At 41.6% G+C, this 15,250-nt stretch overlaps 1 protein-coding gene and 1 long non-coding RNA gene across 2 annotated transcripts in view; one reads left to right on the forward strand and one right to left on the reverse strand.

The window, feature by feature from the left end:
- Positions 1 to 15,250, forward strand: part of LOC120401359 — an 82,310-nt gene that overhangs the window by 64,318 nt on the left and 2,742 nt on the right. The gene's annotated exons all lie outside the window — the stretch shown is intronic.
- RFX6 (regulatory factor X6) overlaps positions 4,291 to 15,250 on the reverse strand; it is a 46,848-nt gene continuing 35,888 nt past the window's right edge. The window contains exons 16-20 of the mRNA XM_039531255.1: positions 14,323 to 14,445; positions 12,211 to 12,420; positions 9,451 to 9,963; positions 7,532 to 7,750; positions 4,291 to 4,836 (exon numbers count right to left, since the gene is read on the reverse strand). Coding sequence (XP_039387189.1) covers positions 4,661 to 4,836; positions 7,532 to 7,750; positions 9,451 to 9,963; positions 12,211 to 12,420; positions 14,323 to 14,445 — 1,241 coding nt within the window. The 3' untranslated portion in view covers positions 4,291 to 4,660. The remainder of the gene's footprint in view (positions 4,837 to 7,531; positions 7,751 to 9,450; positions 9,964 to 12,210; positions 12,421 to 14,322; positions 14,446 to 15,250) is intronic.

Below are 15,250 nucleotides of genomic sequence, written 5' to 3' on the forward strand. Positions count from 1 at the left end.
GGGCAGACTCTGTTCACTGGTACTGAGAGTGGAGCAAAATCCCACAGTCAACTTATTTTCAGACTACAAGTAGTACACCTCTCTATCAGTTCTGGAGATACATTCTTTCCAGGCCGCCCCACAATTAAGGACAGCATCAGGGCCCATATCTATGAACTCTCAGCTACTTCTCTGGTATTAATATTGCTGCTTGGGTCTCTGTTACTTGTATTTTTATCTGTTTTATTGTTGAACAGAGAGCAGAATTGAGGAATTCATTCATCCACCCACTCGTATACTGCACAGTCCAAGTTCACTGTCATTTCTCAGCTCTCCTTTTTTGAGGAGTGGCTGTCAGATTTTGGTTTTTGGAATATTCTCATTTGCCACTGAATAATTGTGTCACATGCAGTCTATACCTGCAAGTTTTTATCACTTTGAATTGACTTTCTGGAATATACATACTAGAAATGACACATGAATTTATATACAACATATGCTCATAATAAATTATACAGTATTTCCAAATGATCACTCTCCATTGAGTCTATTGTTTACTTGTTTAATGATGCTACAATACCAAAAATAAGAATGTTAAAAAGTTCTGAATGATATGAATTCACATAAGCAAACTTTAGATTGATATTAGAAGGAAATTCACATTAAGTGATGTAGCATTAAATATACCAAACCACACTTTTGATTAGACTATAAGGACATAAAGGCACCAATTGCTCATTTGAATTGCTAGGATATCGAATCCAATGCAATTTGCCCTGTTTTTAATTAAATAACAAACTCTGAGTCTTCTGACCAAATAAAGGTCCTCTTGATTGGTTGAGCCATTTAGATGATTATTTAAATATTAGAGGCTTGTTTTTTTACTGCTTCTGCTGTCGGTAATGAATTACACCTTACAATAGTTTAATATTTTAGCTGGCCTGCATCCAGTGTCCATTATAATGTTAATATTTGCTGATGGGTATTGGGATATTGAGTCTTGTCTTATCCAAAGATGAATGGTTTAGATGAAGCACTTTATGACAAAACCTTTAATTAGCATCTGGATGTGAGGGGGCCGGTATGAGAAAATGAATGTGACAAGAAGTTATGCATGTAAATCATAACACGCTCAAATGAGACACTGGGTACCACTGCCTGCCTAATAAGAGCCAATTCCTACCATTATGGGCATGCACATGCAGCATATGTAAGCCCCAGTCACCAAGAGCACAACCATCAAAGAGACATCTTGCCTTTTGAAGAGAGGATGTCCCAAGCTGTGCAGTCATGTCATAGGGTAAGACATTGTTTACCACTTTCCTGACATATACTATTTATCATTGCTGGCTAGTTGCACCAACCAGCTGCTGATAGCAATACATGTGCTCATTAGATTGTGGACTACGCATATCCTTTTTCTGGATAACATTCCCCCACTTGGGTATATATAGTCTCTAGACATTAGAGCAAGTGGGTAGAGACACTATCTCTCTTATTTGGCCAATCCCCACTGTGGTGCCGCCTCATGAGACTTTTACCTTTGTTGCACCATATATTGAGCTCGAAATCTGTGTTTAAGTACTTCCCCTTAACTGCTCACTGCCTCCTGTATGAAAGGAAAGAAACCTAATATAAAATACCAATTTATAAACTATAGTAAATCAGCACAATGATGGGGCAATACCATAGATGAGATTGCAGCTCTACTTTCTTTGTTACATGTTCATAGTCTCATAGATATTTATGGCCAGAAAGGACCATTATAGCCATCTAATCTGATCTGCTGTTTAACAAAGGTCAGAGAATTTCACCCAGTAATTCCATAGCTTCTGGTTGAACTAGAGCATATATTTTAGAAAGACATCCAAACTTGAGTTAAGTTTTTCAGCATGGTGTGACATCATTTCAAGTCTCTCATCTGTTTTACAACATTTGTATAGTGCAGTGGTTCTCAGCCGATTTATCATTGTGGGGGTGTTAGCTGGGCCATCGGTTGAGAACCACAGCGCCCCCCCCCAATTGCCCTATGCCTAGCACCCCAGCCCCCACCCAGAGAACCCCTCCACAGAGTGGGGCCAGGAGTGGCTCCCACTGTGGGGGTTGGATGGCAGGACAGCCCTGAACCCTGTGGCATGGCAAGGCAGGGCAGCCTCAGATCCTGCCATGTGGGGCAGTGCAGCCCTGGCGGACATGGACCCTGCTGCACCTGCGGGACAGCGTGGCATCCCGGACCTTGCCATGTGGGCCCTGATACCTTTAGCACCCAGCTGGGCAACAGCTGAATGCTAATTGGGCCACATGAGGCCCATGGGTTGAGAACCACTGGTATAGTGAGACTAGCATCGCTACCATTAGCAGAGATGACTTGAAGCCATAGCACGATATTTTTCTCGTTTATTGCAGCCAATACATGTATAATCCTGTCTCAGCTTGTCTAGCTCAGTTGCCATTATGGAATCCGGTGCTGGAGGGGGGTGCGCTAAGTAGTACTACGACTTGTTCCAGAGGCTTATATTTTATGCACTTCTTTATTACAGTGTTTAAAATGCGAGCTGAGAGTTACTTTGCTCCATGATAGTTAAATGGATGTTTTTCACAAGGGTTATTTTCTGTGCTGTGAAACCATAGCGGATAAATGTGCAATCACATTGACTATATTATTGCCTTTCTGCTGCAATCAGGCTTCTATGACAAAAGATATGGTTAAAAAAAAAGGAAATACAGTTATGCATGAGATGGAACTAAACTGAATACTGCATCATAATCCCATTTCACCCCCACACCACCATAAAAACCCAGTGGCTTCAGCACATGAGGAAGTTCTAATCCTCATCTGAGTTGTGTATAATGGGTTGAACTGGACCAATAAAACCAAACAGCCCCTTAAATCTGGGAAATTTGCATTTACATCCAAATCTGAATGCTGTGGCTTGAGACCCTTTCTGTAGGATTCTGTCTAGAGTTGCCAACCTTCCAGGATTGTCCTGTAGTCTCTGGGAATTAAAGGTTAATCTTTAATTAAAGATTATGTCATGTGATGAACCCTCACGGATTTCATCTAGCCAAAATGCGGGACTGTAATACTGTCTCCTCTTAAATTTATATGATGACAGATTAGTGTTATGTGTTTATTCCCACCAGGGCCAGCCCCAGACCTAATGGTGCCCCAGGAGAGGACCGTCTTTGGCACCTCTCCTCCATTTGTTAAACATTTTAATATCTTATTTTTCATTGCATTTGTAGCCCATTTCAGGACTGATATGTGGTTTGCCTGCGTCTGCATCTGTTCTTTGCTCTGTTCATGTGTAGGAACAGATGTTCCACTAAATCCCTTCCTCCACTCACCATTGAGCCCCCTTTCTATAGAATTTTTGAAAATGCTGTATGTAGAGGCTCATGGGCTGGGCCAACCCTAGACCAAATGGCACCCCCCCCCCGCCAACCCTCCAAGCCTGGCGTCCCAGGTCGCTTGCCACTAAATCTGGCTCTGCTGCCTGCCCCCTCCACAAACACTCCTACAGAATTGTGACCTTTTTAAAGGGAGAGTTATTAAAGCATAACTGGAGTTTTGCAATGTTTTGATCATCTCCACTACATTCATGTTGGGTACACAGAGCCCTAGCCAAATGCCCACTGAAGACAATGACAGTAATTCCATTGACGTCAATCAGCACTGGATTGAACCCATACAACACAAAAATTTTCAGAATTCCAGGAGATTTTGTGGCACAGTTTCCATTTAATTTCAGTTATCTGGCAACAATATCAGGCAGTGGTATGAAATATTTAGAGGATAATGTTTGCAGTCTCTAAAGGTGGGATTTAAATAGGAAAGGTGTTTAAAGTTTTATTATTACACCTCTACCCTGATATAACGCTGTCCTCGGGCGCCAAAAAATCTTGCCGCGTTATATCGAACTTGCTTTCATCTGCTGGAGCACGCAGCCCCCACCCCCAGAGCACTGCTTTACCGCATTATATCCGAATTCATGTTATATCGGGTCATGTTATACTGGGGTAGAGGTATATTATTTTAAAAGAAAAACCTTCCCTATAACATGGCTAATTCTTGTGGACTCTAACTTTAACATAAGTAGAAGCATAAGGCACTAAGTATTTGAAATTGACATTTTAATGCACAACAGTAGAAAACTTAAGAATTTTTTATTTAGATTGATTTGAAGCAGTAAAAAATTGACCTTGTAAACATTTCCATAGGAGGTAGAAAATATACATTTGACTATTTGTCAAACAAGAGAAAGTAAACAGTGACTCTGCAATCCTAATAAATAACAAGCATCACAGGCATTAAATAAACAATTTTTATACAAAAGAGGTTTACGTGAAAGACTGAAGCGGTGTATTTAATAAATTAAAAATGGGAATAATTGTTTCTTCACAGCTGAGACGTGTTTGCAAGAATCATTGGTTCCTTCTGCTCACTTTGAAGTTATGACTTCAGAACCGCATTGATTATGACAATTTCTGAGCAATTCATGTGCAGGACACAATCTGAATACAGCTTGTTTTCTGTTTGGGTGTTAATATCTTCACGATGGGTTCCTTAAGACCAATTTTTAATACTTTTTCATCCCAGTCATTGATGGGATTTGACAACTAACAAAACCATCAAGGCTAGAACTGGAAAAATGTAAAAAAATAAAATGCCACTCCTAGTTCAAGTGCCTCCAGCAGCAGCTCCCATGAAGACAGTGTTGATTGGTGGTAAAGATGACACCATCTCTCTATTGGGCTGTCCGTGGGAGTCCAGGGTTTCCTGAGAAGGATACTGGTTAGATGTTCCGTACATGCACTGGGAGGAGGATGTAGATATTGCAGTTTGCATATCTGAAGCTATGAAAAGAAAGGTAACTGTCACTGCACATTTTCTGTTTGATTCTCTCTATCTTATTATACAGTTTACATTAATTAGATAAAAGCCTAAAGTATTCAGACATGCCACCTCCCTAAACATGGGTAATGGGGGAAGGGAGGGAGGCTGAAATCTGAACCCACTCTGGATTCAGATATGAATTTCCCAAATGGCTCCTCTCTTTGTAAAGGGATAACCTAAAATCCCAGATCTGAAGAAACATCCCTGAATTTTTAGGATGTTACAAATCCAGCTGCACTTCACAGCAGGAGCCCATCTCTAACACAAGGCATGTAAAATGAAGCATGTTTGCTATTCCTCTTCCTCCCCCATCTAGCATCATTCATTCCAGTATTGACTCTTAAAGGCTTGTCTACACTTACAGCACTGCACCAGTGCAGCTATGCCGCTGTAACGCTTAGTGAAGACGCTACCTGCACCAATGGGAAAGGTTCTCCCGTCAGGGGAGGTACTCCGCCTCCCCAAGAGGCAGTAGCTAAGTTGACTGGAGAAGTCTCCCTGTCAACGTAGCATGTCTACACCAGGAGTCTGGTTAGTACAACTGCATCGTGGAAAAGCCACACCCCGAGCAACGTAGTTATACCAACATAAGGTGATAGCGTTGACCAAACCTCAGACTTCGTCACTGCCTCTAGATGTAAAAAAATCAAACCTTCCAGCTGGCAAATATCACAGGACACAAAAGGCTCTTGATGAGGACAATCCCTGGAGTGTTTTTTCCATGCTGAAATTTCTCTTAAAGAAGCCAGCCAGCAGTGGAAGTCTCCAGAAGAACCATAGTTCAGCTCTGTTTTGGGATTGCTTTGTGACTGGCACAGGTAATACAGCTCTTTAAGAAGTTATTGCAAGGAAAAGAACAAGGGCACAGTTAAGTGGCAGCTGCCCATTCCTAGATTTGGGGAATCATTTTTAGTCTGACTGTCTTGGCCAAATTGTTGCTCACGCTTATTACCATGATTGTTCTCACAATCAGAAGACTGTATGTGCCAATAGCAAATTCAGTGTTTTCAGATTTGCCGACAGGGATATCTGACTGGCATGTGCATCCACAGAATTAGTGCACAGTTCCACAAAATTTTTTGCATATTTCAAAATCATGGCCCTTTTAGTCAAAACTAGTTTAACTAGCAGACAGACGCAGCTTTCCCAGAGAAAGTGGGCAAGAAGGAGCCAGAACGAGAGATGAGGCAGTCATAGTCATATTCAACCACATGTGGAGGACAGCCATGAGCATTTCAATATTGTTAAGTCTTGAATATTGCTAACCATTAAAACAGGGAACATCACCAATAAAAATTATCAAGACTCAGGCTGCAATGGTTTTGGAAACTTCAAGAAAAGGCATGATCTAGTATAGAGTGCAAGTGACATGTGATTAGGGTTAAACAGAAAACAAATTTCCTGAGAGCATCTTTGAGATTTAGAAAAAAATTCCCATCCTAATCGTGACAAAAAATCAAAATCTCCTCAGAAATTTTCAAGAACTGTCAGAAATATTTTTCAGTTTGGGTCAATGAAAAGATTTCATCATGATAACGTCAAAATATTTTGTCTGAATGTCAGTCTTCCCCCACCCACATTTTAAACCTTTTTAAAGTCTAAATGACTAACATTTCTAAATGAAAAGTTATTTCGACTGAGAAATCTGAAACTTTTTGTTTCGCATGTCAAAACTGGATATTTTGGCAATTTAGAAACTTTTCCCCCAAAATGTTTGTGGTGTTGTCATGTGAATTCATAAATTCATAGATTCCAAGGCCAGAAGGGGCTACTATAATCATTAAGTCTGACCTCCTGTACAACGCAGGCCATAGAACTTCCACAAAATAATTCCTAATGAACATTTTTTAGAAAAACATCCAATCTTGATTTAAACATTGTCAGTGAGAATCCATCACAACCCTGGGTAAATTGTTCCAGTGGTTAATGACTCTCATCACCAAAAATTTACACTTTATTTCCAGTCTGAATTTGTCTAGATTCAACTTCCAGCCGTTGGATTGTGTTATACCTTTCTCTGCTAGATTGAGGAGTCCATTATTCAGTATTTATTCCTCTTGTAGATACTTATAGATTGTAATCAAGCCACTCCTTAACCTTCTCCTTTTGAGTTGGGAGATTCATTGAAGCTTGAACAGTTTCATTTTCACCCAATTCGCATTTTTGAACCAAAAAAAGTTTTGTTGAAAAATTCCTGACCAACTATACACATGATCTGTCTAAAATAGAAGACATTATTCTTGCATCGGTTGCAGTTTATTGCACAAGATATGCAGAAAAGTGGGGAAAGGAAATCAAATAGCTGGGGTCTAGAAACAAATACATATTATGTATATAGAGTATAATTATGCTGTGATTTACATCCTCCTCGCAGTTCTTCTGACCTCATTAATAATATTGAATCAAAATAAGGCCTTATATAATGCAGCTGACTTCCAAATGAAGTTAAAGGGGGATGAACTAGTCCTTTATTCTTAATATTTACCTTTCCAAACGCCTTGGGATCACACAGTTCTCACTCTGGAAAAACTCACTGACATCAGTGGATGTTTTGCCTTAAGTGAGGACTACAGGATTTGGCGAAGGTGTACAGATTACACTGTATTAAGGTGTTACCAGGTTCATAGTGCTTGCTTGATCATCAGAGGTACTTACTTATGGGGGTCCGACAGACTATTGAAGATGAGGAATCTGTATAGTATGAGCCTGCCTGTTTTCTTCCGTTGTCATCTAAGATGTTGAGTGGGTCATGAATGTCATTGTATGGCGGCAGTGGTCGAATGCTGCTTACACTACTGATTACAGAAACATGCTGATCCACCATTGAGCCAAGTCTGTGGGATTCTGGGTAGTTTATGTTGTTTCCATAGTATCCTATTGACAGGAAAAAACAAAAAGTAAAATAAAATAACTGCATAAAAAAGAGAGGTTGCTCTAGTGGCTTAACTGCATGACTGGGAGTCAGAAGATCTGGGTTCTACAGCCATCTCTGTTAGTGCCTATCAGCACGACCCTGGGCAATCCATTACCCCTCTGTGCCTCCGTTTCCCTGTCTGTCAAATGGAAGTAATAGTACTTCCCAGGAGTGCTGTGAGATTTCAATTAATTAATGCTAGTAAAGTGCTTTGAGAACTGCTGACAGCTCATGCTCTTGAAATGCAAAAATAGAGATGGGTTAAAACCAAACGCTTGCAACTGAACCCATTGAATTTTAGGTGGTCTAGGATTAGCATCTCCAAGTTGAAATACATTGTTCCAGGTCAGCTCCAAAACCAGAAGGGGCCAATTTTCTGGTTCCAGTCAGGCTGTAGAGAAAAGCTAACTAGGACAGCCACTCTTACAAGGATTTGGTACCGTGGAATGCAAACCAAACCACTAACTTTTATATGGCCTTGAAATCAAACTTCAAACCCTAGCTCAAATATCTGGATCTAGTTCCAAACACCACATCTTAATTTTCTGCTTATCCTTGTTTTGTTCTCATGAATACGTATATGAAAAGCTAAACAAGGATTATTTACAGAACTAATATAAATTAGTATTAAGTGACTGGTTGTAGTCATTATGCTACAATAAATCCATTATGTAAAATCCACTTCTTTTAAGTTTTCCCTAACTAGCTACAGTAGCTTAGTGAATTCCTTGGCACACATCTTATTAAACATTAAGGCATTATCAATGCACAATGAAGAGAGAAGAGAATCTAAGAACTTGCCCAAGGTTTCGGCACAAAGTGAATCTTTCACTGTAAAGTCAGACCTATCTCATCCACAATTAAGTAGTCAGAGGAGCAACTACTCAGCTTCATATCCCTAATTCAGTTATGCCCCTTTGAAAATTTGATCCATAATAGTAAATAGATTTTGAAATGGATGGCCAAGAAAAAATACAAAAATACAAAAATAATTATAATGGTATTGCATATGTGCTGTGCCTTTCATCCTGAAGGACCCAGAATCACTTCATAAACTGATCTACAAGTCACAGTCCCAACAGGAATCATTTCACTGACCACATCTCCTGGGGTGTGCTATGGCCACTGGTTTAAGTTCACAGCAATCCACACTAGGACCAAAATCCTGAATTGCAACCAAGCTGTGCTTTAAGCCACTTTTGTTTTGCTACCTTTGCCTGGGGGCTGGATGCACACTGGACTTGACCTGGTATAAAGAAGAGCAACTTGATGGTTGCTCCGTTTGATACCAGCTGCGTAAGGGGCTCTTCCGGCAGTGGAGATTGCTGAAGCACAGAGACATGGACCATGCCCCCTTTACACTCGACAGGCCAACTCTGCTAGAGGGAGGTTAGCACAGGAGCTGCGAAGGCACTCTGTGCCACCCAGGGATCCCCTGGGCAGTAGGAATTGGGAAATCAATCCTCAAGTAGCTAGTTACACTGGCTTTACAGCTGCTTTGTGTCATCAAAGCAGTGACAACCAGCCAGGGTGCACAGGAGGATAGAAGTTGTGAACAGGAACTGAAGAACACCTTATAAGCAAGTATTATGACCAAGTATTGCCTCTGGATATGAATAGATAGTCCAAGATAAAGGAAGATGCTTATAAAGATTAATACCATTGGAAGCATTAGGGGGATATGTGGCTCCTGGACAGGCAGCAGACACTGAATTGCTCAGGAAATTGAAGCTCCCAGTGTTCAAAAACTGCATATTGTGTGTGTCCTGTGTAGTCGAGGAGGGACCGTAGTTGGAGGGAGACCTGGGATTGTATGGAGACACAGCACAACTGCTACTGAAGTAGTCTCTGGAGAATTGCTGCTCACTCAAGGCTGCAAATCGACTGTGCTCTGCCCTGTGGTGATAAACTCCTGAAGGGGTAGAGGTCTGGGGCCTGAACATGGCCTGGTAGTTGGAATTGCTTCCATAATAGCTCTGATTGGTTTGAGACAACGTCTGGTAAAGGGGCTCTGAATAGGAAGAGCAGTGTGAATGTGTGGATAACACTGGGCCTACACTTGGCGGTCTCCCAGCCATTGGGCCCTGGTTGATAACACTTCCTCGATTGGCCATGGCTGGGGAAATTGGTGGCGTCATCAGATGACCAGTGCTTTGAGAGAGCTCCAGCTGACCTGAAAGAAACGAGCATTAATGTTAGATAGCGTTCATGCTGTGATATTCTCAGATGCTGACTAGAGTGGGCTTTTCTAAAACTGTAAATATAACACAGTGGTGAGTGTGTTATGGGCTCCCCACTATGCTGCTCTGCAGAGGATCTGGAGGCCCTCAGTTCAATCCCTGGTGTGTTGGCCAACATGGCAGCCATCACATTAAATGGTGAGGGGGGGCACCTCCGGTATTCAAACTGCTGTGGACCTCAAATGTTTGAAACAATGATGCTTCTATCCACTGCTCAAAGGAAGCTCCTCTTGAGCATCTGAGGTCCACAGTGGTGCCTCCACTTAATGTGACAGCCATCCCCTACTGACTAACATACCAGGACTGAACTGGGGAACTCTAGAGCTAAAAGCATGAGCTGCTCCAGCCCCAGCTCCAGAGCAAATGCACTGCAGCTAGTGACTATAACAACTCATATCCCCTGTGAACTGGCTTAGAGGGGGACCCATAACACAATCACCAGTTGATTACATAAAGTTTACACAGTATTCTTCTCCCTTTAGTAACTATAGACTCAAAGAGCAATGGTATCAGTAAAGAGAAGAGCCTGATGCATAGAATCACAGAAACGTAGGGCTGGAAGAAACCTTGAGAGGTTATCTGACCCAGCACCCAGAGCTGAGGCAGGACCAGTGTACAAGACAATCCCTCACAGGCATTTGTCTCACCTGTTTTTAAAAACCTCCAGTAAAAACCTCCACACCCTCCCTTGGAAGCCTGTTCCAATGTTTACCCATCCCTATAGTTAGAAAGTTTTTCCTAATATCTTACCTAAATCTCTCGTGCTGCAGCTCAAGCCCATTATTTTTTCTCCTACCTTCAGTGGACATGGAGAACAATTGATCACCGTCCTCTTTATAACAGCCCTTCACAGTTTTGAAGACGGTTCTCAGGTCACTCCTCAGTCTACTTTTTTTTCAAGACTAAAACATGCCCGATTTTTTTAACCTTTCCTCAAAATTCAGGTTTTCTAAACTCTTAATCATTTTGTAGCTTTCTTCTGGATTCTCACCAACTTGTCCACATCTTTCTTGAAGTGTGGTGCTCAGAACTGGACACATTACTCCAGCTGAGGCCTCACCAGTAATGAATAGAGCAGAACATCCTGTGTCTTATATATGACACTCCTGTCACCCCAGAATATTAGACTTTTTTTGCAATGGAATCACATTGTTGAGTCATATTCAATTTGTGATCCATTATAACCCTAGATAATTTTAAGTTATTTGAGTTATTCCCCATTTTGTAGTTGTGTGATTGATTTTTTTTCTTCCTCTGTGAAGTACTTTGCACTTGTCTCTATTGAATTTCACATTGTTGAAGTCAGACCAATTCTCCAATTTGTCAAGGTCATTTTGAATTGTAATCCTGTCTTCCAAAATGCTAGCAACCCCTCCTAGCTAGCTGTAATTCACTAATTTTATAAGCGTACTATCTACTTCACTAGCCAAGTCATTAATGAAAATATTGAATAGTACTGGATCCAGGAAAGACCCTTGCAGGAACCCACTTGATAAGTCCTCTGATAACTACTCTTTGAGCAAAGGTGCCAACTCTATGGGTGCTCTGGGGCACAAGCACACACACAAAAAAATAGGGGGTGCTCAGCACTCACCAGCCATAGTGGCTCTGCGGCCCCAGGGCTGGCCATCGATCAGCTTTAGTCAGGTGCCAGGGCTGGGCACCAATCAGCTGTTTGGTGGGCCCCAGGGCTGGCTGTCAATGGGGGAGCGGCTGGTGGGAGGTGCTTGGGGAGAGGCTGGAGATGAGCGAATGGTGGGCAGGGGTATGTCGGGGGAGGAGGCAGAGCAGGGGAGGGAAGAGACGGAGTGAGGATGGGGCCTCAGGGGAAGAGGCCTAGCAGGAGCGGGGCCTTGGGGCAGAGTAGGGGTGGAGCACCCAGCAGGAAAAACAAAAGCCAGCACTTGTGTCTTTGAGTATGGTCTTTCAAACACCTCATAGTAATTTCATATAGACCACATGTGCTTATGAGAATGTCATATGGGAATGTGTCAAAAGCCTTACTAAAATCAAGATATATAATGGCTACATATTTCCTCTTATTAATAATCCTGTCAAAGCCAATAACCCTATAGAAGGAGGAAATTAGGTTGGTTTGCAATGAATTGTTCTTGACAAATCCATGTTGGCTATTCCTTATTACCCTATTATTTTCTGTGTGCTTAAAAATTGATTAATACCTGTTAGCTGCATATTTTCACTGTCCCCAGTGGAGAAGGGGTTCAAACCAGAATATAAACTGCTGTGCTGGTTGGCTGACAATGACACATACGTTTGCTCTGCAAGGCACTCATTTTTGACTGAAGTGTCACTAGGAAGGGTAGCAGCTTTGTTGCGGTTTGCTAGGAAGCAAGAGCTTGGTGATGCGGTAAAGGCAGCTTTACTTGCATCTGGAAAAGTATAAGAAAATTCTTGATTGTTGTTGTATATATACATAGCACGTAAACTCACTGTCCATGTACATCAGCATGTGAACCGGCTGATGAGAACACAAGGGGCCTGTTAGTGATTCATTAACATTGTTTGGTCACTTATTTTAAAACAAAAATCCTACAAAGCCTCCAAATTTTACATCATGGGTCGGCAACCTTTCAGAAGTGGTGTGCCAAGTCTTCATTTATTCACTCTAGTTTAAGGTTTCGCGTGCCAGTAATACATTTTAACGTTTTTAGAAGGTCTCTTTCTATAAGTCTATAATATATAACTAAACTATTGTTGTATGTAAAGTAAATACAGTTTTTAAAATGTTTAAGAAGCTTCATTTAAAATGCAGAGTCCTCAGACCAGTGGTCAGGACCCGGGCAGTGTGAGTGCCACTGAAAATCAGCTCGCGTGCCGCCTTCGGCACGTGTGCCATAGGTTGCCTACCCCTGTTTTACATGGTCAATATATGCAACTTTATTAGTGTCACCCTAGTTTTCCCCTTCCCTGCTCAAACGCCTTCCATTGTGTTCTATGTCCATAGCCCTACATCATAACAGAAGAACTGCTCTTAAATGAAGCAATACCGGTAATTATTTGGGTCAAATTCATCCCTCTGGAAATGTCATTGAAGTAAGTGGAAACACTCCAGCCATTAAGTCAATTGAGTTACACCAGGAATGAATTAGGCTCATAACATTTAATCCTTAATCATATGGAAGGGTGGAGAAGGGGAGTTCAAAAGCCCATAAAGCTCAGACATTTTATAGTGTTGCCTGGCAAAAAGTACTTGTTCTCTTCAGTACTTTTCAAGTTCATTGCACACCATGGGAAAAGCCTGGCGCCAGTGAAGTCAATGGAAGTTTTGCCTTTGTCTTCAATGAAGCCAGGATTTCACTTCAGGTCCTCAAGTCCCACCCAAGTCCCCAAGTTGAATGCAAATTTTGCATAGCACAGAACTCAGTAAAGCTGAATAATAATCATTTTAAAAGGCCAATTCTCCCCTCATATTAAATCAATGGGAACCGCTTGTATCAAAGAGCAGAATTTGACCATCAAGAAACAAAAAGCTGAAGACTGATTTCATTTAGACTGGTGTAAATCCAAAGCAACTCCATTGAGCCCAGGACTCGGGATTTATATGGTGTAAATGAGACCTGAATTTGGTCCAAATGCAATTTCTTGAGCTTTACTCAGCTTTATTCACCTCACAGCAAAGTGCCTGGAGTGTGATAAAAGTGTCAGTGTTGAAGTAGAATGATAGCTGGGAATGTTTAAAATGCTCTTTTAAAATTCCTTTTGTGCCTTTGCTCATGTTAATACTTCACCAGGGGTACATTTACACTGGAATAAGAGACCTGCAACATGGCCGCAGCTGGCATGAGTCTCCCTAACCCTCCCCCCTTGCAGGGTCCTAGAGCTTGAGCTCCAGTCTGAGCCCAAATGTCTACATAGCAATTTTCCAGCCCCACAGCTGGAGCCCTGCAAGCCCGAATCAGCTGACCCAGGCCAGCTATCAGGGGCAGCTCTAGACATTTCGCCGCCCCAAGCAGGGCGGCATGCTGCGGGGGGGGGGCGCTCTGCCGGTCGCCGGGAGGGCAGCAGGCGGCTCCGGTGGATCTCCCGCTTGGTGTGCTGGGGCCTGGAGCCGCCCCTGCCAGCTATGGGTGTTTAATAGCTGTGTACATATACCCTAAAGGTGAAATAAGGCTCCAGTCCTGTAAAGACCTTACCTTTAAGCATATGGGGAGTCCAGCTGGAGTCAGCGAGACAACTCATGTACTTAAAAGTTAAGTATGTGCATAAGTCTTTTCACGGGCAGGACTTAAATAAATAAAAACAAAAGGAATCAAATGTAACAATCAAGTTACCCAAATTCTTCATATACTTGTCCAACAGATTCTGGAGTTCTTGTTCTTTGTCATTGTTGAACTGGGTCTCCATGGCTAGCAGGATGTACTCATCTAGTAGCATACGGATCAAATGAAAGGAACCTTGGGGGGGAGGGAGAGAAGAGAGAGTGTAGCAAAATTATCTTTGCGACCATCTCTCAACACTTTACAAGAAGCAAGTGAAACAAACAAATAATTGTTGGACTTTAAATGACCTGCCAAGACCAACAAGGAATAGTGCCTAACTTCTCGCTCTAATCTCTGTTTGCACTGGCCCACCTAGCTCAATATGTTTACTGTCCTGTAGGCTATTTGGCCACTAATTACATCAAAGAAAAATACTGATGAAAGTGAGACATGCTTTATACATGAAGAGGGCACACACTGGAGGGAGATAAGGCTGCACTCCGCTAGAATGAGCCTGACTCTGCTCTATTTCTGTTTGTCTTGTACTAAATAACCAGACAATGGTCGACAGAGTCTTGGAGCTGATTTCAAGGAAACATCACATTTAAAACAGATCTCCCACTACAGCCTTTTCAAATATCCTTTGAATGAAAGATAAAAATGTAACACCCAATACAGAGATCAGTTGAGAAATGATGTGCTAACTGTAATGTGATTTTTCACTTCATGTTGAAAAAATTTCTAATTTGGAAATAGCCATTTTGAAGGACCCTAAAATGTTAAAATCTTCAAAGTATATGAAGTGTGAACTTGAGATCTTAAAGCAAATAGGAGCAAGATGTTGTGTTTGATGTCTATTATCCCAGAGCTAAGCCCTAAAGATATTTTGCTAAATTCTTTGTAAAATGGCTTGATGTGAAATACAATTATTTTTGCCAAACTGATTCAGATGTATTATTCTCATTTAAAATCACTTGTCTGGACCTCTTATCTTGGAAAA

The sequence above is a fragment of the Mauremys reevesii genome, linkage group 3, assembly GCF_016161935.1.
Source record: "Mauremys reevesii isolate NIE-2019 linkage group 3, ASM1616193v1, whole genome shotgun sequence".
Taxonomy (NCBI): Eukaryota; Metazoa; Chordata; order Testudines; family Geoemydidae; genus Mauremys; species Mauremys reevesii.